Source organism: Peromyscus californicus, unplaced genomic scaffold (assembly GCF_007827085.1).
Source record: "Peromyscus californicus insignis strain IS unplaced genomic scaffold, ASM782708v3 Scaffold_5__1_contigs__length_169319896, whole genome shotgun sequence".
Taxonomy (NCBI): Eukaryota; Metazoa; Chordata; class Mammalia; order Rodentia; family Cricetidae; genus Peromyscus; species Peromyscus californicus.
In genome coordinates this window covers 7,700,036-7,723,250 of record NW_026294573.1, presented here as the reverse complement: position 1 = coordinate 7,723,250, position 23,215 = coordinate 7,700,036, and the positions used below count along the sequence as shown (strand labels likewise).

The 23,215-nt window shown below is 52.3% G+C and overlaps 1 protein-coding gene across 4 annotated transcripts in view; it reads right to left on the bottom strand.

Moving 5' to 3' along the window:
* Positions 1 to 22,940, bottom strand: part of Dhrs3 (dehydrogenase/reductase 3) — a 36,443-nt gene extending 13,503 nt beyond the window's left edge. The window contains exons 1-2 of one of the 4 annotated variants that reach the window (XM_052716933.1): positions 22,088 to 22,940; positions 21,733 to 21,998 (exon numbers count right to left, since the gene is read on the bottom strand). In XM_052716933.1, coding sequence (XP_052572893.1) covers positions 21,733 to 21,927 — 195 coding nt within the window. In that variant the 5' untranslated portion in view covers positions 21,928 to 21,998; positions 22,088 to 22,940. Of the gene's footprint in view, positions 1 to 21,732 lie in introns of all 4 variants that reach the window. The other 3 variants (XM_052716934.1, XM_052716932.1, XM_052716935.1) reach the window with 3 other exon arrangements.
* Positions 22,941 to 23,215: the final 275 nt, after the last annotated feature.

Genomic DNA, 23,215 nt, shown 5'->3' with positions numbered 1-23,215 from the left:
CCTACCCCTGACCCCTCAACAGGTCAAGGAAGCAAGGAGCTTCAGAGGGACCCCAGAGGGAAGGCCTGGTTACAGGGAGAGTCTCTAGCGAACAAAGGTGACTGATGATCTTAGAAACCAGGGGCTGGTGAGCTGGCTCAGCTGGAAAGAGATGGCTCTTGCTGGTTACCAAGTCTGATGATCTGAGTTCCGTCTCTGGGACTCGCACGGTGGAAGGAGACAACCGACTACTCCACGTTGTCCTCTGACTTCCTAACACGTGCTGTGTCCTCCTCCCCCTCCCCCATGTAAAAACCAACAACCGTAATAACCACCGCCCTGAAGCTAGGTGTAATGGTACACCCCTATAGTCCCAGTTATCAGGGGCTGAGGCAGGAGGATGCTCAGTTCAAGGCCAACCTGGGCTACAGAGTAGGACCTTGTCTCAAAGCAAGACAAGTAACAACAAGAACAGAAGCAAAACAAAAGGTCTACCACAAACTTCCCCCATGTAACTCAGCATCAGTAACTTCTGCCTAGCCTCAGCCCCATCAAGACCTCTCCAGGGCCTCCACTCACAATAAAACGTCTGTTTGTTGTCTCTCTCTCCATTATGTTTCTTTAAAACAGTAAGGCTCTTTGCAATCTCCTGGTCATCCTACAAAGCGGAGCCTGAATGTCCCCTCAGTTCCAAAGCCTCTCTGGCTGTTCCTTCCACCCTTTCTGTAACACTGGCCAATGGCTAATATTAACAGAGCCCTTATCATGGTCCAGGCCCTGTGCCAAGCACTCGGATATGCCTTCTTTCATCCTCACACCTTGTGGGTGGGTATGTTACTCCTCACAATAGATGAGTCTCAGACAGATAAAGTGACTTGCCCAGGGTCACGCCTCTCCTATCCTCACAGTTGTATGACTCAGAACCCCTGCTCCTCCCTGCTAAGGCTAGCCCTTGTTTTGTGTTTCCACTGGCAGACAGAGAAGTGTGTCGACCATTTGGAAGTCCTTTGCCTTGGCTCAGAGTCCCTTAGGGACTCTTATTCATCTTGTGAATCCAGTACTGGCCAGGCTCAGCTGACCCAGTCACATGGCACTGGTCCATCTAGAAAAGTCTGCTGATCTTAGGACACTGGTATCCCTTCCCACTCAGCCTTGCTTCCCTATCTGGGGGATATACTAGAGACTGACTGTGTGTGTGGCAGGAGTGTGGAGGTGGGGCATCCCACTGGTGATGTGAGCAGGTAGTCTCAGGTCCAACTGCTTGGGCAGGTCTTTGGTGAGGGAGTTAGTGTTCAGGGCCCATGGGCCCTGCGGCTTAGAGTCAGACTGGTAATGTTGGCCTTGCAGACAGAAGGAAAATGTCCATCAGAGACTCCAGGCATGGTGGGCAGAGCAGCAGACTGGGTGAGGGAGGTTTGGAAGGGGCGTGGCTTGCCTTCACTCCCAGCACAGCAGACAGGGAATAGGAGGGTGCTTATTAAGAACCAAGCTAATGGCTGGGTGAGGGTGAGCATGGGAGTTTCAGTCTATCATACTGTCAGAGCTGGGGCGGTCCTGAAGAGGAGACAGGTGCAAACCCGGGGGAGTGCCTGTGGTATCCGAAACATCGACACAGTCCTTTCTGTTTATTTTTGTGGTATCAGGGATTGAACTCTAGACATGCTAGGTAAGCATTCTACCAGCGAGCTACAATCCTCCAAGCTCCACCTCTTTTTAAAAACATTTCATTTTGAGACAGGGCCAAACGTTGGCCAGGCTGGCCTTGAGTTGGCTCTGTAGCCCAGGCAGGCCTTGAACATGTGACTCTTCTACATCAGCCTTCCAGGTAGCCTAGGAACAGAGCACACTCTCAGAACTAAAGATGTCAGGTATGGTGACCCATATCTGTAATACGAGCCATGGGAGGCTGAGGCGGAAGGATCATGAGTTCATGGGCTGCCTGTCTCAAACATACCTTTTATATTCTTGTGTATTTTCTTTTTAGATTGGGTCTCATAGAGCCAAGGTTGTCCTTGAACTGTCTAGGTGGCTGAGGATAACCTTGAACTTGTGATCCTCCTGTTTCTACTACCCTTGTGCTAGGATTGCAGGCATGCATCAGCATGCTGGTTTTATGCAGTGCTGGGGAATCAAACTCAGGGCTTCAGGCATGCTAGGCAAGCACTGAACCAGCTGAGCAACATCCCTAGCTCAACCCTAAGGTATCTCTAAAGAGGGAAAACCCATCTCTTGAATACAGTGGAACCTGGCCCTGGAGCCAGTCCAGGTTAAGTCCCTCTGGTCTGTCATTGTCAACTTAGGGACCCTAGGGACCTCCAGGAGTTGAAGTTTGAGTGCCTGCTTGGAAGGGGAGTAGGAGCATTAGGGAAGCTGATTTTGGACCAGCTGGGATTATTATCAACAACACAGTAGCCACAGAGCCCTGTTTTTAGAGATTTTCCAGGCCTACAGAACTGGAGGTGTTGAGGATGATGGTGTCCCAAAGCCCCAGGTTTTGCTTCCCCCAGACACAGCCTTGCCTGGGTCAGAACTTCAGTGGCTTCTGTCTCATCTGTCCCCTGACTTGAAAGATGTCCTTCAGCTACAGTCACAGGCCAGGCGGGCAGAGACCAGACAGGCAGGGTCCAGACTGCCCATCTGCAGGGTCAGCAGATTTCCCTAGGAGGCTAGATTTTTAAACTGGACTCTGGGAGTTCTAGGGAGGAGCCTCTGGGCATGTTAAGAGGGAGAAGGCAGCCTGGGGTGTGGTGACACACACCTTTAATCCCAGCACTTGGGAGGTAGTGGCAGGCGGATCTCTGTGAGTTCAAGGCCAACCTGGTCTACAGAGTGAGTTCCAGGACAACTGGCGCTACACAGAGACCCTGTCTCAGAAAGACAAAAACAAAAACAAACAAGAAAAGAGGGAGAAAGCTGGGCGGTGGTGGCGCATGCCTTTAGTCCCAGCACTCGGAAGGCAGAGCTAGGCGGATCTCTGTGAGTTCAAGGCCAGCCTGGCCTACAGAGCGAGATCCAGGACAGGCATCAAAACAACACAGAGAAACCCTGTCTCGAAAAACAAAACAAAACAAAAGAAAAAAAAAAGAGGGAGAAGACTTGGAAGACATGTCTAGGACTGTCTCTCTGCCTGCCCCAGGCATCCGCAGTGATGTCACTTTAATTCAGCTTCTAGAACTGTTGTCTCTACTAAGACTGGTTCCAACAGGAGCAGGCTTGAAGCTCCAGCCCCCAACTGGCTGTTAGGAGGCCCTTTTCCTAGCGACAAGCCCCGGGTGTTTGCCCCATTCTCATCTATTGCCAGCGCTGTCTTGTCGCCTTGTTTACAGACAAGAGGCCCCCCTTCTTTCCAAATGACAATCAAAGTGATGCCTATGTACTAGCTGAGCTGCCCCCCCAGTCATTCCCCAAGGCTACATGCCCCAGTCCACACTCACAGGGGACAGAGAGGGAAGAGCCGCTACTGCATTCAGCACACTGACCAGGGAAGGCAAGAGACAGAGCCTCAGATGGTCTTCTCAGCATCACCATGGACAGCTCTGGTTTTTCAGTGCGCGTGCGTGCGTGCATGCCTGTGTGCGTGCGTGCGTGCGTGCGTGTGCATGCATGTACGGAGGTCAGAGAGTGATGGTATCTTCTTGATAGCCCTTCACCTTGAGACAAAGGGCTCTCGCAGAACCTGTAGCTCATCCATTCAGCAAGACGACCCAGTCAGCAAACCCCTGAAATCATATTGTCTCTATCTCCCCAGGACGAGCATTACAGACTTGTGGTGCTGGGCCCAGCTTTTCACATAGGTGCCAGGGATCTGAAGTCAGATCCTTATGGGAATACAGTCAGAACTTTGCTGATGGATCCATCTCCTAGGTGGTAGGACCTTTTATGAGAAGGGGCATCTGTTTCTGCTGCTATGTTAGTGACAGTAATATTAGTATTTATTTGACAATACTAATGGCCTCAGGTTCATTATAGGAATCCCAAGGCCAGCCTTAGGTCAGAGGTGACAAGGCCCACCTACAAATCCCTGACTGCAACTTGGAGCTGGGCAGTGACTTCCTCCAGGCCAGGTGCCACTAACCTGGAGACTGGAAGCCCTAACCCGTGTCCTGTGGCGCTGATAACTCTAGGAAAGGGTCCACAGACATTGCTACATGAGGGAACTGAGGCACAGAGGAAAAGGAACACACAATTTACCCATGTGCTACCTGATTCTCAAACCTGTGCCCTTGACCACTGACTGCCTTGAGGAACAAAGGGATCCTGTGTGCCCGTTCACTGTACAGCTATCACTAAGCAACGTGTCCGGGTATTACAGCACCCACGTGCCTGTCTGGATGGCCTCCCAGGGAAGGAGAGGCAGCACAGACCTGTATTTGTGTGACTCCTGCTGGCCAGATGGTCACTGTGTGGGCAAGAGTGACAAGCCTCACCTGCTGTGAAAATGCCCAGGCCCTGCAGGCTGGACCAAAAGGGCCAGCAGGTCATGTGCTCCTATTGGTGGGAGCATAGGAAAAGCAGGTAGGAGGAGGGATGGCACCTGCCAGGGCCATCTGTGTCCTCACGTGAGTGGGAGGGAGGCCACAGCCACTGCTGCTTGGGCTCTTGTTTTGTGCATGTCCCTATCTTAGGGGCCTTAGATTAAATCCTCACAACAGCCCAGAAGCTGGATGAGTGGGAGGACATGTGACCTCATGGAGTCATGTCCAAGTCCTGACAGCCAACGCTGGCAACTGCGGCCTTATTTGCAGATACAACCCAGCCAAAGTCCCAAGGAGAGATTAGCATGGATTAGGGTGGGTCCTAAGTCCTTACTAGAGATGAAAGGGATGAACAGAGGAATCTGTTGGGGGAGTGGGACCCAGAACTGTGACAGAATAGATCTGTATTTTTTGCTGTTTTATTTATTTTCCCTTGAGACAAGGTCTCACTCTGTAGCTCAGGCTGGCCTTAAACTTGACAATCCACCTGCCTCAGCTTGTGCCACCACACCAGGCTAAGATCTGTAGTTATAAGGTATTTAGCTTGTGGTCACTTCCTATGGCTGTCATAGGTGGGTCCTGTTACCCCATTCAACACATATGCCCCAGAGACGCTGCATGGCATTGAGGCCAGAACGTCATGGAGCCTGTGGGCTCAGTCACCAGACCACTCCACCACACTGCTGTTTGTAGGTGACTCCTCTATCCTCCCCAGAGATGCCTCATGGTCCCACATAGGTTCTTTTCTCTAACTCTGCACCCAGTCCATCAATGTTCTTGTCATCCACGCTCTGAATCCAGCTACTCTGGGCCAAGTTTTCCTCCCCCTCAAGCGGACTGTGGCCATGGCTCCAATTGATCCTCTCCGGCTTTGCCCCTGCTTCAGGTAAGATGTAACACAACAGCCAGAGATCCTTCTAGAACCTAAGCAGGGCTTTGTCACTGGATTCCACAGCTCATTCAGTAAAATTCAGCAATGGCCATATTTGCTATTTGCCAACCCTCTCAGGACATATTAGCTTTTACTTGAGCAATCATGCAGAACCCTCCTGCCTACCTCAATGTGGCTTTTCTGTGCTCTGTCCTTCAAGGGCATCCTATCTCCTCGTGACTGCTCCAGTGTATAGCCAAGAGGCCTTCAGGGAGTCAGTACCAATTGACTGACACTTGCTCCACCACCCATCTCTGCCGTATTTCCCATCTCTCGTCTTCTCTTCGAGACAGATGCTCCTCTCTCCACAATGGATCTCTCTTGAGACCCTGAAACTGCTACCTGCCAAGACCTGACTGGGGTCTCCCTACCCCCGTCCCCAATTCCTGGTGTGATTCTTATATTGGTTCTGAGTCAGCTGTTCTCTCTAGCTAGAAGAACAAGGGCCCTTGCTTCTTCAGTTACCACCACAGGCAGCAAAGGGTAAGCCACAAAGGGCAAGACCCAGGCTACAGTTCCTGGCTGAAGTCCTAGGACCTCTGTCCCACTTACCCTGGCTGGACCTTAAGGGACAGAAGGCCAGTGTGTCTTAAAGTGCTTGTCAGGTAAGAAGGAAGACCAGATTTTGGATTCCCAGAGCCACATGGTGGCCCCTGTGTTATCCCAGCACAGGAGGCCGAATCTCGGGAGTAAGTTGGCTAGCAAGACTAGTCCAAACAGCAAACTCAGGGTTCAGTGGGAGGCCCTGCTTCAATAAATAAGCTAGAGAGCAATTGAGGAAGTCATTCAACTTCATCCTAGGGAGATATGTACATACAGGCACATGCTCACACATTTGAACACACCAACACACATGCAAGCATACTACACACACCTACAACCCCCTCAAATGAAACAAAAGCTCCAGACGACCATGCAAAATAGGGGTGGTTGAAAGTGTCCCAAGAGACACACAAAACTCCCCAGGATGGAGATAGATTGAAATGGTACTGAAGGGGGCAGGCTCCTGGAATAAGGTAACATTTCAGTAGAGACCTGAGGGATGTGAAGGAGGGAGCCCAGAGGAAAGAGGCAAACAGAGCACCTAACGCATGCACAGGCCCGAGGTGGGAAGGGGCTTGATGTGATGATGGCGTGGTGATGAGCAGTGTGTCAGAGACAAATGGCAGATGCCAGCCACAGCGGGCATTGAATTCTATTTTGAGTGTGATACCATGGGGTCTGGTAGTGGTCATACTAGAAGCAGGGATATGCCAGCCTCTCTTCTGGATGTTGGGATGAGTTTTGAGTCCTGGAAGGGGAATTTAGGAGTTAGGTAGGGTGGGACTGGTCAGGAGGTGTGGTACACTTGGGTGATGGGGTGTTTGGGAAGGGAGATGGAGAAGAGGAATCTAGGAGGCTTGCGGGGTTGGCTGCAGGCTGTCAGAGGAGAAGGTACAAAAAGAAAGCTGCCATCCAGAGCCCCAGGCCTCCTGCACCAGGGAAAGTGGGCTTTGCTAAGCCTGGGGATCCGGGACGACAAAGAGCTGGACCAAGTGAGTCCCCAGGCTCCTTCAGTTTCTGAAAGCACAGCACTGGTGAAGCCGAGGGAAGGGGAGTGCCAGGCCAGCTAGCCATCTAGGTTGTAAACACAGTTTCAAATAACAGTGGCCCCTGTCCCTGGTGCCTGGCGATGGCACACTTCTGCCCGGGCTCTGTGTGCTTCATGTAGATGGCGCAAGGCTGGCCAGCAGGCTCACATGACTGAGGCAGTGGCCAGGCGCGGCATGCAGACCACTGGTCTGGCAGGAGGCTCCAGGAAGCCTTTCTGCAAGTAGAGGTAGGGTGAGGTGGTGGGGGTATCGGTGAAGGAGGGGCAGATGCAGTGGGGCTGGACTGCAGTGGGTAGGGACTGGTTGGTGGGGGAGGGATTAGGGTCCCAGGCTGGATGGGGAGAGGAGGGACAGGGATGCAATGGGTTAGTAGAGGCCTGGGGTTGGAGTCCAAAGTGCAGACAGAGGTGAGGTGGGGGGGGGGTGCTAGGCTCAGAGGGCAAGAGGTTAGAGACAGAAAAGGAGTACAGCCCTTTGACCACTCAGACCTCAGATTCTTCCTCCACGACCAGGTTGGCAGTAAACAAATGCACGGATGTCACGCGCGCTGCTGACTGGCAGCAGAATCCACAGCTGCATATGGGCTGCAAGGTGCCAAGCAGCCTCAGGCCACGGGGCCTGTTAGAGACACGCGGGCTTCCTCCAGCCACATGTCTGTCCTCGCTCTTCAGCGAGGGCAGCCCAGCTGCACACACTGACAGGATGCTGCAGAAGCCACCAGACATTGCAACACGGAGCTAGTCTGCTGGCCGCTGGGTGAACCATGCGCCACCCACCCACCTCAGCCACAGGCACCCGCCCAGCTGGAGGGCTTGCCTCCTGTGGAGCATCCCCAGGACCGGCAGCTTCCCCCATCTGCAGTCTGCCTCCCATGGGTAGGGACTGCAGGGGAATCCTGGACCTGCACCTTCCTCAAGGGACCTCCAGACTCAGGGGGCAGGGCCTTAGGTCTGCTCTGGTCTTCGTCCAGTGGCTTGGGAGTGTCTACTATGGCTCTCAGAGTCTGCAGGGGCTCTGGACTTCACAAAAGTTCATGCAGACGTGTGTAATATTCTCCAGGTATAATGATATGCCAAATGGTATGGCGCCTGCTGTCCTCAGCCAGTCTGCTTAGTGCAGAGGTCTCGCTGGCTGCAGCTCCCTGGCCTTGCTGCCCTTTGGGTGGAAAGCTGTCTGGTCAGGGCCCCCAGGAATCTACTCAGGAGTGGATTTGCTATGTGGATGAGTCACTTGGGGTCTCTAGGCTCCACCATTTCCAGCTGGCTTTCTGATACTGGGGAAGGTCAAAAGTGCAAGAAAATGCTTTCTGGAACAGGAAGGCTGCCGAGCAGCCAGAGACGCTGGGTCTGCCTGGGGACAGCCTGGAGCCACAGAGAGCCCAGGGAATTTGCTGTCCCTGATGGTCCTCCAACTTGGCTTCTAGTTTACAAGGAGAAGCTGGGGCTTTGGTCCCTTAGAGGTAAGCAGTTCTCTGGCTCTCAGAACTCACGCCTATCCTGCCTTATGAAGAGCAGAGAGCCTTGAAGTGACCCCAGATCCCTGGGGGTGGGGAGTGGGAGGCGGGGCCGAGGTTGACCCTGGAATGTGTTCTGTGGCTCTCCACCTTATCTTCTGAGACCAAGTCTTGTCACTTAACATGGATGTCACAGTTCTGGCTAGGCTGACTGGCCATCAGGATCCTGGGACCCACCTGTCTCCTCTCCCCAGGACTGGGGTTACAGGTGCCCACAGCATCGAGGGCTTTTCCATGGGTGTCTGAACTCAAGGTCCTTATGCTTGCATAGGAAGCACTCTGGCCACCAAGCCATCCCTCAGTCCCGTGACCCCAGATACCAACCACCCCTGGGATGTGGCAAGAGGCAGTCTTCTCTTTTGACTGACTTGGTCTTTACCCCCCTCCCCTTCCACTGTCTAGCTTTATTATCTTTATAACATCTGGTCACTATGTGGAATGACAATAGTTAGGATGTGCTGCCCCCTCCCCTGACCCCTGCAAATCATTCAAGCATTTTGGGTAATGGGGTGCCTGGTGAGCATGTGAGTGATGACTGGCATCGTGTTGCCATTCTTGTCAGCAACGATAAAGCTGCTGATTGCCCCTAGGACCAGCCACAAAATGAGAAGGACTTTGGTCAGACAACTACGAAGAATTTAATCATGGCGACCCTGGAGAGGGAAACCAGGTGGAGGACTGAGTGCGGTTGGCTGGTCACAGCCAGGAAGCCAGCCTAGCTCTCACAGTCAACAACACTCAATGCTGTTGCTGAGCCACGAGCCTTCTGCCCATCCTGGTAGCAGGAAACACAGATCTGCCACTCAAGATCTAAGATGCAGGCTGGGGAGACAGCTCAGAGAACAAGAGCACACATACACATAAAATCATTTTTTGGATTATTTTTTATTTTATGTATATGAGTATTTGTGTGTGTGTGTGTGTGTGTGTGTGTGTGTGTGTGTGTGTGTGTGTGTGTAGCATGTGCATGTCTGGTGCCAGAAGAATCTGGAAGAGGGTATCAGATCCCCTGGAACTGGCATTATAGACAGTTGTGAGCCATTGTGTGGGCACTAGGGACTGAACCTGGGTCCTCTGCAAGAGCAGCAAGCAATCTTAACCACTGAGCCTTCCATCTTAATTTCTCAAAGAAATTATTATTATTGCATGTATGTGTGTATAGTGTATGTGTGGGGGGGTGGGGGGCATGTGTGCCAGAGCATGCGTGGAAGTCAGAGGACAGCTTTGTGGAACTAGTTCTCTCCTAGCTTTACGTGGGTTCTAGGGATTGAACTCAGGTCACCAAGTTTATGCAACAATGGTCTTTATCTGTTGAGTATCTTGCTGGCTCTGACCCATTTTAGAGATGGGCACCAAGACCCTAGAAGCATGCCTCTTGAGAGTGCAGCCAGAAAGTGGCTGGGTCGCCCTGGCCCTGGCGGCTGGTCCAGCAGAGGTGAGAATTCAGCTGCAGTTTAGAAAGATGAACTCCCCTAGGGCCACTCCCCCGTCTCTCCTCAGTGTGGTATAATTCAGAGGTCACAAAACATGCCCGGTAACACATCAGGGCTGGTGGTTCCCAGGGAAGACTTAGCTCGTTAAACACTTTATTGACGAACTTCCAAACGCAAGCCTTAAAGAGGCTGTGCGAAGGTTGTTTGCTGGGAGCCCATTTAGTCTCTGAGAGGACACAGGACACATGCCATGGAGCTGACCTTCCAGCTGTCTGCTGGGGGGCTGTCCGTGTGGGGACCTAGGTATGCAAGGCTAGGGGAATGTAACAGGAAGTGGTGCATCACAGCAGGAAGTGGCCGGGACAGCGCATCCTGCAGGGAGCAGGATGGTGGGAGCGTAGCTGTGGCGTGTCAGGAAGGGCAGGGCTTTTCTTGGGGACCAGACTTACACAAGTAACCTTCTGCAGAAGGCACCCAAACCCTCCACTTCCAGAGAATGTTGGTCGGAAGATCAGACTCCTTCACAGTCCTTTAACCTGTTGTCATGCATTTATTTCTGTAGGAAACCTGCTATGGCTCCCTGACGCTCTCCCAATCAAGTCCAAACTCCAGCTCAGTGGTTCAGCCCTTGCCTTCTCCTCACCTTCCCCTGATACTTTTGCTCTGGCCAGCCCATCCTCTTCTATCTGTTCTTTTTCAGACACGGTTCCTGAAGCTGCCATATCTACCTCATCCTTATATCTCACTTGGACCCTGCTCAGGACATGCTCAGGACTCGGGAAGTGAAGTATTTTCTTAACAGCGGGGTCAAAGATGGCGGCCACCTCCCTGCACCACCTGCCCATCAGAGCTCCCATCCCACTAGGATGATGCTGTCACACTAAGGTGTCATGCAGGCAGCAGATGAAGACGCTTGGTCCTTTCCATGCTTGGGCAAACGCCCACCAGTGTCCTCAGAGAGTCCCGGGTGTCTTTTCCTCCTGTTTACACCTATGGAGAATCTTCAGGGAGACCAGCATGTCCTTTTCCATGGCTCAGTGGGACATAATTAACACCCGCTTCTCCAGTGAGTCTACAGCCACCCTCCTGCTGCCTGCTGGGACTGTGAAATATTCTGGCCCCAGACACTCTGTGTGTGGCTTCTGGAACAGGTGTAGAGTGAGAGACAAGGAGGCCTGTTAGGGAGCCCAAGCATTAGGCAGCTCTCCCAAAGTCTTTGTGAGGCTGGGGCAAGCATGGCCATTTCATAGATGAGAATACCAAGGCCTTGCACAGGGAGAGGGGAGTGACTCAGGAAACCAGGCCCCAAGGGGTCACCTCAGAACAGGCTACTTTCCATGGGAAAGGGGGCTTAGGGGAACTGAATATGCTGACCCTTTGGTTTTCAGATGGACTGTCCTGGATTATTCAAGCTAGCACATATAATCATAGGGTGCCTTAGAACCAGGCAAGGAGGGCTGGAGAGATGGTATCATGGTTAAGACCTCAAACTGCTCTAGCAAAAGACATGGTGGCTCCCAATCCCCTGTAACTCCAGCTCCAGGGGATCTGATGCCCTCTTCTGGCCTCCATGCGTACTGCACTCACATGCGCCCACCATTCTCTTCATATACACATAATTAAAGTGAAAATAAGATTTAAAAGCAGGCAAACGAAGAGCTGGGGCTGAGAGGTGACAGAGTGCCTGGCCAGCATGAATGATGTGTGGGATTCTGGGTTCTGATCCCTGCTGAATGAATGAGGGAGATCAAAGATCCTGATGTGGCTACAAGTAGGGGTGAAGGACAGAGATATGTTCAAGGATTCTGGAATGGAGGAAGAGCCTCAACAAGGGGTCAGAACCAAGGACTGCAGCAGCCTAGGGGAGCTGGGAAGAAGAAGGAAACAGCTTCCAGAAAGAACACAGCTCTGACACTTGCCTTCAGTCCAGCTGAGACCTAGGCTGGGCTTTTGGCTTCTGGAAGCCTTTCTGAGACAGTGGGCACTCACGCGCAGGCACTGGTGTTTGTGAGCAACCAGCAGTGTGACCGTGGAAGCTCAAGCAGAGCGCACTGATCCTGGGCCCCCAACAAAACCAACAGCACAGCAAACCATGGCAACCTATCAGCATCCGTCAAAGGAAATAAACTGTGTCTGCCTTAGAGACTATGGCCTGGAGCCTGCCTCACTACTCGACATCGTGGCCAACTCATTCTGATCCCTCACCTTGTGCTCTGAACTTTACACAGGTTATCTTACTTAATTCCATTTGGCAGAGAAGGCAAGCTAGCGTCAGAGAGGTTTAGCAACTTGCCCAGGGCAACACAGTAAGCAAACAGAAGAGTCAACCTGCGAACTTTGCTGTTCCTGACTCCTGAGCTCAAAATCTGAATTGCTCCATTACACTTGTTCCTTGAGAAGCACACACACACTTCCATGATGCAAGACAATAGTTGTGCCAGCCAAGGAGGTGTAAACCCCCGGAGAGCACAGTCTCCAGCCAACTCAGACCTGTGCCTTGCCATCCCTAAGGTCCCTGCCCACTTGGTGTATGTTCATAGGGAAGTAGATGTGACAGACGAGGGCAGACTGCTACGTCTTTGCTAGCTGAGGCCGTGGAAGGTGGGTGTGTCTGGCGGAACCACCTGCCCACGTGAAGGTGAAGCTGCCCTCTGTGGTCACACTGGCCCCACCCCCACAGTGCCCTGCAGTGTGGCTGTGACAAGCAACTGGCTATAGGCCCTGGGTGATAGGCAGCAGGAGCTGCAAAGGAACAGGGATTGGGGGAGCCTGCCCATGCCAACTCAGAACTGCCTGCTCAAGTGCCCGAGGCTGCAGGAGGAACAGACCTCTCACACAAACCAAAAAGCCCTCAGACAACGACCTAGCAAAGGGCTTCCTCTACTTTCCTATCAGGGTGGCTTTAAATTTTCTACAAAGTTTGCACAGGAGAGCTGCTGATGACCACTGGACCACTTTGGTGGCTGTTTACTTTGTCCCTTTGAACTACTAACTCTGGAGAATGGAGAGGTTTCCTCTCAACAGTGAGAAGTCCCTTCCACCCTTGGTGCCCATGGCTATCAGCAAATGACCTGACAAAGTCCTACTGGGCTAGACCTGGAGGACAGGCTGACATGGATCCTCTGGCAGTTTCTATTGAGGATGACTAAACGGCAGTGTGTGTAGCCTCCTGGCAAATAAGCCTGCCTAAAGGTAGGGTGGCTTATGAGGTGACCGAGCTAGACATTGCTGGGTGAGCATACGTCTGATGTTCCCAGACCCCTAGTGCAGTCAGGACACCTTCAGACGCCACCGAGGTTGCTGGCACAGCTGTTGTCTAGACTACGGTGGCTGTTAAGAGACACACACACTATGCCCCTTCCCAGGAGGCTGTCAGCAGGGTCTCTTCCACGCAATGATTAACTGAGAGCCACAGAGGCACTATTAGGGGCAGGCACACTGGGCTCTTTTAGGAGCTGTGATTTTGTGTCTGTGTGTGTGCGTCTGGGTACGAGCATCTGAGCAGCTGCACATGGAGGTTAGAGGTTAATGTTGGTTATCTTCTTCAGTCAATCTCCACTTCATTTGTTTTGAGACGGGGTCTCTCACTGGCTTGGAGCTCACCAGGCAGGCTGGGCTGGCTGGCAGCAGGCCCCAGAGATTTCGGGTCTCCATCATTCACAGTCTTTGTCTCTCAGTGCCAGAGTACGGGTGTGTGCTGCGGCATTCGGCATTTTAAATAGGTACTGGGGCTGTGAACTCAGGCCTCATGCTTGTGCGACCAGCACTTTACCAACGCAGCCATCCCTCTGGCCCACAGCTGGATGACTTGAGGTTGCCTGTTCTTAGAGTCTTGGCTACCAGGAGAGGATGACAATGGTACCCCGCTGGAAGGGGTTATGGTTAACAGTAACTGTCAGTTTGAGAACCACCCAGTAGACAACTATCTGGGTGTGCTACAAGGGATTATCTAGGTTAGGCTAACTGGGGTAGGAAGCTGCACCCTGAATGTAGGCTGAGTCTAAGATAATAGACAGGTCTGAAGAAACAGGAGACATTGAGGTGAGCGTCAGAATTCACCTCTCCGCTTCCTGACCGCAGAAATGTGATCAGCTGTGCACACCCCCGCCACCATGCCCATCTTCCACAGTGGACTGTAAGCCGTCAACCGCGAGCCAGGACAGACTCTGCCTCCCTTAAGCTGCTTTTGTGAGGCACTCCGTCACAGCAATGACAAAAGTGACTAACACAGGTGACTATGGGGAGAAAGTGGCCTTGCCATGTGTGAAGTGACTAGTGAAGTCCTTGGCACGCGGTAGGTGCTGAGTAAACACTGGTTTTCGATAGCAAGGATGTGTCCCTTCAGACAACAGTCACTTATGAAGTGCCACCGAGTACCAGCCACTGTATCAGAACCCAGGGACACCTGGTCAGCAAGGAAAGCCAGGGCCCGCCAGGCCTCTTTCTTCCTAGAGGATTCTGATGTACAGACCTGTCAAGCAGCAGCCACAGGATAGTGAGTTGTCATGGTAACTCATGACTCTGGGCTCACCACAGTCCAGCCTTGAGCAGGGAGTGACTAAGGAAGGGGAAGTTGGGTCAGGCCTCTCTAGCCTTCAATTACCACAGAGTCGGCACTGAACCAGTCCCTGCCCAGGAAGAAACCGGCTGTTGTCACCATTCATGGCAACTGCCAGGTTTGTGGTCTAAGTGGGCCAGGATCAAGGTCAAAGGCTAACACTGGCCCACAGCTTCCGTGGCCTGGGCAGAATCCTGTCCTGGAGGAGTCGCAGGCCAAAGTTCAGGCCCAGGCCCGGGCAGGATGTGTTCCTTGTGGTGGTACCACCTGTATTCCAGTATGAACCAAGTGCTGGGCTGGGGCTGTGAGGTGTCCCCTTCCTGGCTTCCACAGTTCCCGTGGATGAGCACTCACTTATTGGAAAAGCGGTCACAGGCAGCTAGAGGTTTAGATGAGTTTCTGACTGAATCTTTATACTTCCATTTTTCAGATGAGGGACCCAATGCCCAGAGAGATATAGTCACTTGCCCAGGGTCACATAGCAAGTTTTTTGGAGGTCCCCACTAAGAGTGCTCTTATCGGGAACTGGCTCTCAGCAGCCCTGGTTACACTGAACACTGCTGGGTGTTGTGACTAGTGAGCTACTACCAACATTCAGGTGACCCTGCCTGCCTGTGGGTCAGGCCTTGGCTTTGGGGCTGGCATGGCCAATCATACTCTCCCGGGCTGGGTGCCTCTCATATGGTGTGTTTTCCTCTGAGCATAATACGATTCCATCTTGGAGTGGGAAATACCTTGGCCCAGTAGCCATGGCAACTAAAGTAGACCAATACAGTGGCAGCCAGGTCTATGGTAATAGTAAGGGAGCCACTGACATTCCCCAGTAGGTGGAGTAGGGGAGGGTAACAGAATCCTCACCTGGGATTCCTTCCTGCCCCACCCACCTCTTCCCACAGGGGCAAGTGATCCTGGGAGATGCTAGTGTATAGAACACCCAATAATACAAGAGCTCCAGGTGTGCCAGGACAGCCTCTGACCAAAGTCATGCCAAGGCTGTCAAGCTCCTTCAGAAAAACAACTCTACAGATAACAGAAAACCACCACTGTTTTCCACAGTGATTTCCCCAAGGTCCAAGTACTTCTAGAAAACAACTATCCCCTCTGATGTTTACCCTGGATACAATGAAAAACAACTATTCATTCTAATGTTGACCCTAGATACAACGATTCTACTAGAGTCCCACAAGACACCATCTAGGATGAGGTAGGACTTTACTGCCTTCTCTGCAGTCGCCTCCTTTCCAGAAGTCTCTTAAGATTTCCCCTCTCTGCAGAGTGACCTCTCCACTCTGCAGGTTCAAAGGTCACAGGTCATTTCTTAGCATGAGACTCTAGCTCGGTGGCCTCAAATTTGGTAGGAGGGAGTGAGGACTCATTCTGTGACCTAAAGAAAGATATTTATGCTTTTCTTTTTTTTTTTTTTTTTTTTTTTTTTTTTGTGACCAGGACTTACTTGTGTGTATCCCTGGTCCTTTATTTAAAAGGTCAACCCCAGCCAGGTGGTATTGGGGGTGGTATTGGTGCAAGGCTTTAATCCCAGCACTCAGGAGGCAGAGCCAGGTAGAGTTCCAGGCCAGCCTGGTCTACAGAGCGAGATCCAGGACAGGCACCAAAACAACACAGAGAAATTCTGTCTTGAAACCAACCAACCAACCAACCAACCAAAATACAAACAAACAAACAAACAAACAAAAAGGTCAATCCCATTTTAGTACCCCAAAGACGGGCTTGCTAGCACTTGTCTGTTTTACTGGCATATTGAGAAAAAAAGGACAACCCTGGCTTTCTAGGGCCTCCAGGACCCAGACTTTGGGCCTAAAATCCCAGCAGCAATCCCTTACCAGTGGGCCCTGCATCTCTGAGGTACTATACCAGATGGCCATTCCTTTTTGGGGGGGGTAGTTGATAGTTTGGGGTCTGGAGAGATGACTGAGCAGTTAAGAGCACTTGGTGCTCTTGCAGAGGACTGGGGCTCTGTTCCCAGCACCCACACTGGGAAGTTGACAAACACTTTCAGCTTCGGGAGATCTGATGCTCTTCTGGTCCCCATGGGTACCTGCACACAGATGGCGCACTTATATACATGCAGGCATATATACATACACATAAAATAAGTAAGTCTTAAAAAAAAAACCAACAAAACAAAACAAAACCAAAAAGAACTCTGCTATGCAGCTCCTGATCTGACTGCCTTAGCTCTCAAGCGCTGGAATAATAAGCCTGGGTGGACAAGCCGGGCTTAAAATTAACCCTGATGGCTGCCGGCCTGACCCTTTGGCAAGCATCCCACCCATTGTATTTAAATACACCCCAACATGGTTCTTTGAATAAGTGGGTTTATCCACATCCTGCCTGCATCCTGTTGACTCCTGCGCACCAGACTCCCCCTCCAGAGCCCTCTGTATACCAGGCCCCAGGATTTAACAGCTCTTGCCTGACCTCTCTGTGACCCTGAGGGAGACAGTTGAGTGGGGCTGAGATTATCTGGCTCAGAAAGAGAAACTCTGGTTGTGAAACTGGGAATCAGGGGTTCAAAGCTGGCTTCTAGTAAAGTTGAGACTCTGGTCCCAACTGTGTCTTCATTTTGTACACAAGCTACATGTAACATCTGCCTCTGAGCACCGTCAAGGCCACTCGAATACAAAAAGGCCTTGTGGTCCTGTATGTTACCGTGTCATAGATGTTGCCACAGTCACATGTAATGCTTCCCTCTCCTGTTACAGCCCTGTGTGGGATGGCTGTTGTGTATAATGATGGTCATGCTTATGACCATGACCGTGTGTGTGTGTGTGTGTGTGTGTGTGTGTGTGTGTGTGTGTGTGTGTGTGACTTCAATCATTCATGTCACCAGTCACACAGATGATCACGGCCAGGCTGACAGTTCCAAGTACCACCAGGAGCCAGAAGCTAAAGCAGATGTCAGCATGCACTTCCAGAGACTCACAGTGCATTAAGATTAAAGTTGAGAATGAAGGCTGTGAATGCGTCTGGTTACACTTCCCTACAGTATCCTGAGAAACCTGGGCAATGGCAAGCCATAACTAACTACCAAGGTCCTGGTGAGGGCATGCTGGGAGGGCTGTCTTTTCCTGCGTTAAGTGTTGGTAGAAATCCCTCTCCCCTTTTGAGATTTCTTTATGTGTGTGGGTGTTTTATCTGTATGTATGTGTACCACATGCAGCAGTACCCTCAGATGCCGGGGGAGGGCATCAGATCCCCTGAAGCTGGAGTTACAGACTGTTGTGAGTCGCCACGTGGACGCTGGGAATCAAACCCAGGTCCTCTGGAAGAGCAGTCAGTGCTCTTAAGGGCTGAGACATCTCTCGAGCCTGAAAATCCCCAGTTGTAAGGGAGAACCCATCAATTAGGCAGGACTCTGATGGTGGCAACATGGCTTCAGGATGACTTGTAGGGACTGTGACAACTAGACCCCTTTCCTAGGTAGGACACCTTCTCCTAAGTACAGCAGAGCCTGCTTTCTCAAAGTGTATGGTCAGCAGCAAGCTGGGGGCTGTTGAGGGAGTTTGGAAGTGGGTGATCATTGTCCTGTAAATGGGGGCCCAGGGTACCTCCCCAACCTTTCTTCACTCAGTGAGATCTGATGACTAGCAACAAAGGCTGAGAGAGTCAGTGACAAGGCCCAACGCCTTCACTTCCCCACCAGTCAGTCACCTGTCATTAAGCTGCCCGGTGTGTGGTTAAGTCACAACAAAGGCCACTGGAAGCGACACACACTCATTCATGCCTTTGCTGTAATATCTAACTGCGACACTGAGTCTTTAGGAATCTTTGGTATATCTCCACCTTTAGCCTCCACCCCTGCCAGATGCCATAGGCAAGCTTTGAACTGGGTCTCTAGCTTAGCCACAAGGAGTGGAAAGGATGGTACAGGAAGGAAGGGGTACGGGAGCAGAACGGGACTTAGAGACGGACCTGAGGACCAGGTCCTGGCTAGCTGCTTCATGCCCACATGTCCTGTAAATGCATTAATGCTACGGCAGCTGCAACTCCAAGCTGATTCTCAGACTGTCTTCTTGAAATGGGACCTTGGGTCCTCAGGAGGGATACTGGACCCAGTGGTCCTGCTTTTGTAAGTCTTCAGTCATGGTCTGGACGTTTGCCTCTAACTGGACCAAAGTATTTAGGGTGCCCAAATACTTCCAAACAACCCCCTCATAAATCTTTCTCCTGCTTCCACGAATAGTGCATGTTAAAACCCTGACAAACTTGCAGACTTGAGGATGAGCCTGAGTTTTGACTGTGGGGAGCAATTACAGGGGCCCAGAAAATTACAACAGGTTTGCTCAGGGGATGAACCAACAAGGGACTTCCCCCTGAATCCCCGAGGGTTACTGCTTCTGTCTCTGCTCATCTTGGTGTCTTGGAGGGAGGGAGAGAGCTGTTTCCTGACCAAGAACTTTGAATTGTTGACATCTGTGTCCCTTTCGGACAAACTGTTAGGGGCTGGGGAGATGCTCAGTGCTCAAGGGAATCTGATGCTCTTGCAGAGGACCAGAGTTTAGTTCTGGGCACCCACATCAAGCTGAACTGCATCTCTATGGGATCAGAATCCTGTGACTTCTACAGGCACCTGCAAGTGTGGGCATGCGCGGGCGTGTGTGTGTGTGTGTGTGTGTGTGTGTGTGTGTGTGTGTGTACACAAAATACATATATACAAACAAAATAAATCTTTTTTAAAAAGGAAACCCTTTATTTGGGTCAGCTTTGTAGGCTGAGGCTCCCCATGGTCTACAAATATTGCAAATCCTACTTAACTCAAGGTCATTATGGGAAACTGGGTTGTCCCGCCCCCTCCTGGACATGCTCCCTGGTTGCAGAAGGCTCTGGGCCTCATTTCTTTCCAGCTGGGGGGATCTCTCCTAGATCCAGTCTCTCCAGAGATTCAGGCAGGGAGCGCTCGCTCTCAGTGTCAGCCTTTACTTCCACCAGCGCTGCTGCTGGAGACTACCTCAGTGCACACCGCCCACCGGCCTACACTAGCTCCCTCCCATACTCCTGGGCCACCCCCAGTACCCAGTTCACACCTGTCCCCAACCAACTCAACTGCGAACTCCCAACCCCCACAGCACTCAGCCCTTTGCTGCCAAGCCCAATGGGGCCTTAAATACTCCTGGCTCTGGGGACTGTCCCAAGGTCCGTGCACTGGCCTCAGATGTACCCATGCAAGAGGGCAGGAGTCCACATTCCCTGTGGGGGAGGGGAGAGTTGGAGAAAGGCTTGCTGAGTGTAGTGGCTCCACTAACTTTAGATAGTTCCAATTCCAGGGAGCCCTGGGGGTGGGGGAGGGAGTTATCCTGCCAGACAAGTGAATGGCACCAGGAGTTTCCCAGGCCCCCCTGGATTTTGTTTTGGGTGACCCTGCCACCAATTAAAGGCCTATTTCTCATCAGCCTGGGCTTGTTTCCTGGAAAAGCTTGTCCCTTCCAAGATAGGTGGGGTTGTGCCTTCCAGGGTATGAACCTGTCCGATCCACTCTGCACTGTTAGCTCCCCCCCTCCCCCCTCCTCAACCAGCGCCTTCTCCTGCCTTCACTTTAGGATTGTTTACAGTCGGTCAAGTTTTTCCAGATTGTCAAAGCCTTCCTCCTAAGCCTACTGCAGTCAGGCACAAGAACACTGAAAGGGCACCGGACCAGGGCCAGCTGGAGGAGTCAGATGAGACGGGGGGGGGGGGGGGGGGGGGGGGGGGGGGGGGGGGGGATACATGGCCAACTAGGGTCAAGCATAAGCAACTGTCACCAAGTATCCCTTCCGCAAGGGTCCCCTTCTCGGCCCTCTTGGTTCCTCTCTACAATGGGCTTTGGAAGCCTTCCACAGGGACCTCCTCCCCGGGATCCCCCCACCAAGAGAAACTGCTGAGAACAACTTTTACTTCCCCTTAATTCAGTGAGTCCAAGGGTTAAAAACGCCGCCTTCTAAAGGCAAGGTTAAACAGCTGTCCAAACCACCCAAGGAGATTCAGGAGCCCTGGACAGCTGGACGACCCCTCCTGGCCCAGCTGTTCTAGGACAACCTGGCCAGGGAAGAGTTAATGGGCAATCAGCTTTGGCTGACAGTTCAGACTCCAAAGTTCAGTCCCAGCCACCGAAGGAATTGTAAATCTCAGGGCAGTATTTAACAAAACAAAAGCAACCTGGAATTACATGAAGGTTTGGCTTTCCACAGAGCATATTTACTCTAATCCCCAAGGTATGCAGCTCCATGTCAGATCAGCTGGCTTGCCGGGTCCTCCTACCCCCCTCCTTAGCAACAGTTTAAATTTCAAACTAATTCCCCAGTTTGTTCTTCGTCTTCGCGGGCCGGCTGGAGACAGCCCGGCCTGCCGGTCTCAAATCCCTTTCCATTGCTCTTGCCACCACTGGGTGGGTCAGCCTGGTCTGCAGTTCCAAGTTGGGTGACAGCTGGCTCTCCCTCCAATACTCTTCTGCACGTTTCCAAAACCTGGAGCAAGGGGGGGCTGCAGCCACCCACAAAGCGAGAGGCAATAGACAGTGGGGCATAGTGCCACCTCCTAATTCAGGGGAGAAGGATCCCCTCTGTTAAGGAGGGCGAGAGGATCAAGGTTGAAGGTGAGGACAAGGGCTCTTTATCTGCGGCTGGTTACCCCCGCACTCTTCTTTCCGGATTTTAAACACTTGGGCCTCCTAGTCTTTCTGCCAGGCTAGACCATCCAAGTTAACTCCCTGTTTTTCAAACCCGAACGGAATAACCCCTCTCACGTCCCTGCAGAGATGCAGCCGCCCAGGTTTGGACTAGGCAGCGAACTGCCAAGCAAAATACCAAGTGCAACCTAGCAGTCAGGGCTTCCAGCTCTACCCAGGGGCGCGCACACCCCGCACTCAGCGGGGTGGCGGCAAAGTGGGGGAGGGTGGGGGGCAAAACACCTTAGAGATGAAGTCATGAGGCGGAATGGGTGGCTGTTCTAAGTCTAGGGGTGGGTGGGGGTAAATAGCCAACCAGTTACCAATCCCAGGGGAGCCGATCAGCTCAGGACTTGCCAAAAAAGACTCTGGTGCCTGGGAAATTTACAAAGGTTGAAACTGGCTAGCTTAGCAGTTCCAGGTGATGCAAGGGATGGGTGGCCCGAGACTCTCAGCTTGTGGGCGCTGGTTTCCGCAGCCGCAGCAGGTGGGAGTCCCCCCATCCCCCGCACGCGCGCCAGCCCGAGTCCCCTCACCCTCGGCGCCCACTTCCAGGTGTCGCAGTACCACCCCACCCCCACGCCGCGTACCTTTCTGGCGCCACGCTCTGCGAACTCCCGAGCGAGGTGGCGCCCGATGCCTCTCCCACCGCCGGTGATGAGGACTGACTCCCGGGATAGGTCCCGAAGCTTGGGGGGCAACACCAGTCCCACGGCTGCTTTGGTCACCAGATAGATCATTTGCAGAGGAAACACTACCAGCGCGCCCAGCCATTTCCACACCATCCTCTGCGCGGCGGAGCCGGGCACGGGGTGTGGGGGGAGGAGGTAGGAGGCGGTGGACGAAACTCTCCGGACTAAGCAAAACAGGAATTTTAAAAAAAAGAAAGAAAACACCCCAAATAATAATAAATAAGCTAAATAAAGAAAAAGAGAGGCGTCCCACCTGGCCACTCCTGAACTGATCTCTTTCCAGATGCAAAGCACTGGGCGAGGAAAAGGCGGCGGCGGGGGAGGGGGGGAGAGGATATAAACTCTGCTCCGGAGGGGGCAAAAGCGTCTCAGAAGATTGGGACGGTGAGCCAGGGGTGGGAAGTTCTAGAACTTCCTTGCCCCAACAGCCGTTTCGGCTGGGCAATTCACAGGTAATGTTTACAGACCTACAGAGGAGTTTAGTCAAGGCAAGGGAAGGGGGAAAAAAAAAAGAAAAAAAAAAAAAAAAAAGCACCAACCACAAGAGCGCACACTGCCACAGTCCGCGGTTTCAAAGTGCAAGATTAAAAAAACAAACAAACAAAAAGCTGTTTCCCAATTATAGCGCCCCCCAACTTTCCTCCAGGAAAAGGAAAAATCAAAACAAAACAAAAACAAACAAACAAAAAACACCACACACACACAAAACCTGGGGAGTGATTGCAGCTCCCAATTTCAGTCCGCCAAAGTCTCCCGACTCATTGCTATTCTTGGGCTCAGGAAATTGCTTAAACGCGATCTGATTGCCAGCACCGTGCAGGAGAAGTGGGGGGTCCGGGTGTCAGTTTCTTCCCGTGCACGGCTCGCCCTCGCGCGCGCCCGCTCTCTCCCGCTCCCGCCTCCTTCTCTTGCAGCCCGGGCTGGGAGTTGCCGCTCGATCTGGCTTCCTCTCTCTCTCTCCCTCTCTCTCTCCTTCTCTCCCTTTTAGCATTTATTGCCTTCTTTTTGTCCTTTCCAACTTGGACGGGGCCGGCTTGTGGAGCACGCGTGGATAGGACGCCCTAGTCTGCACCGCCGTATTCTTTCGTTCGCGGGGCAGCTGCGGCGTGGACCCACTCAAAGGGCGCCCCCTCCTTTTTTTTTTTTTTTTTTTTTTTTAATACCCCATTAAGTCTGATTGACAGTTAAAGTTGTTGGGAGGCTTCACTACCATGCCTCTGAGTGGCTGCAGCGACTTCCCCTCCCCCTGCGCCGTGGCGGGGCACGCGCCTAGGCGCGCACCCGGTCTCGCTGCGACTCGCACTCTCCTGGGACTGGCTTCTCATTTCTGCAAGCCGGGACTTGCCGCCCCAGTCCCCGAGGGCTCCCAGCTGGAATTCAA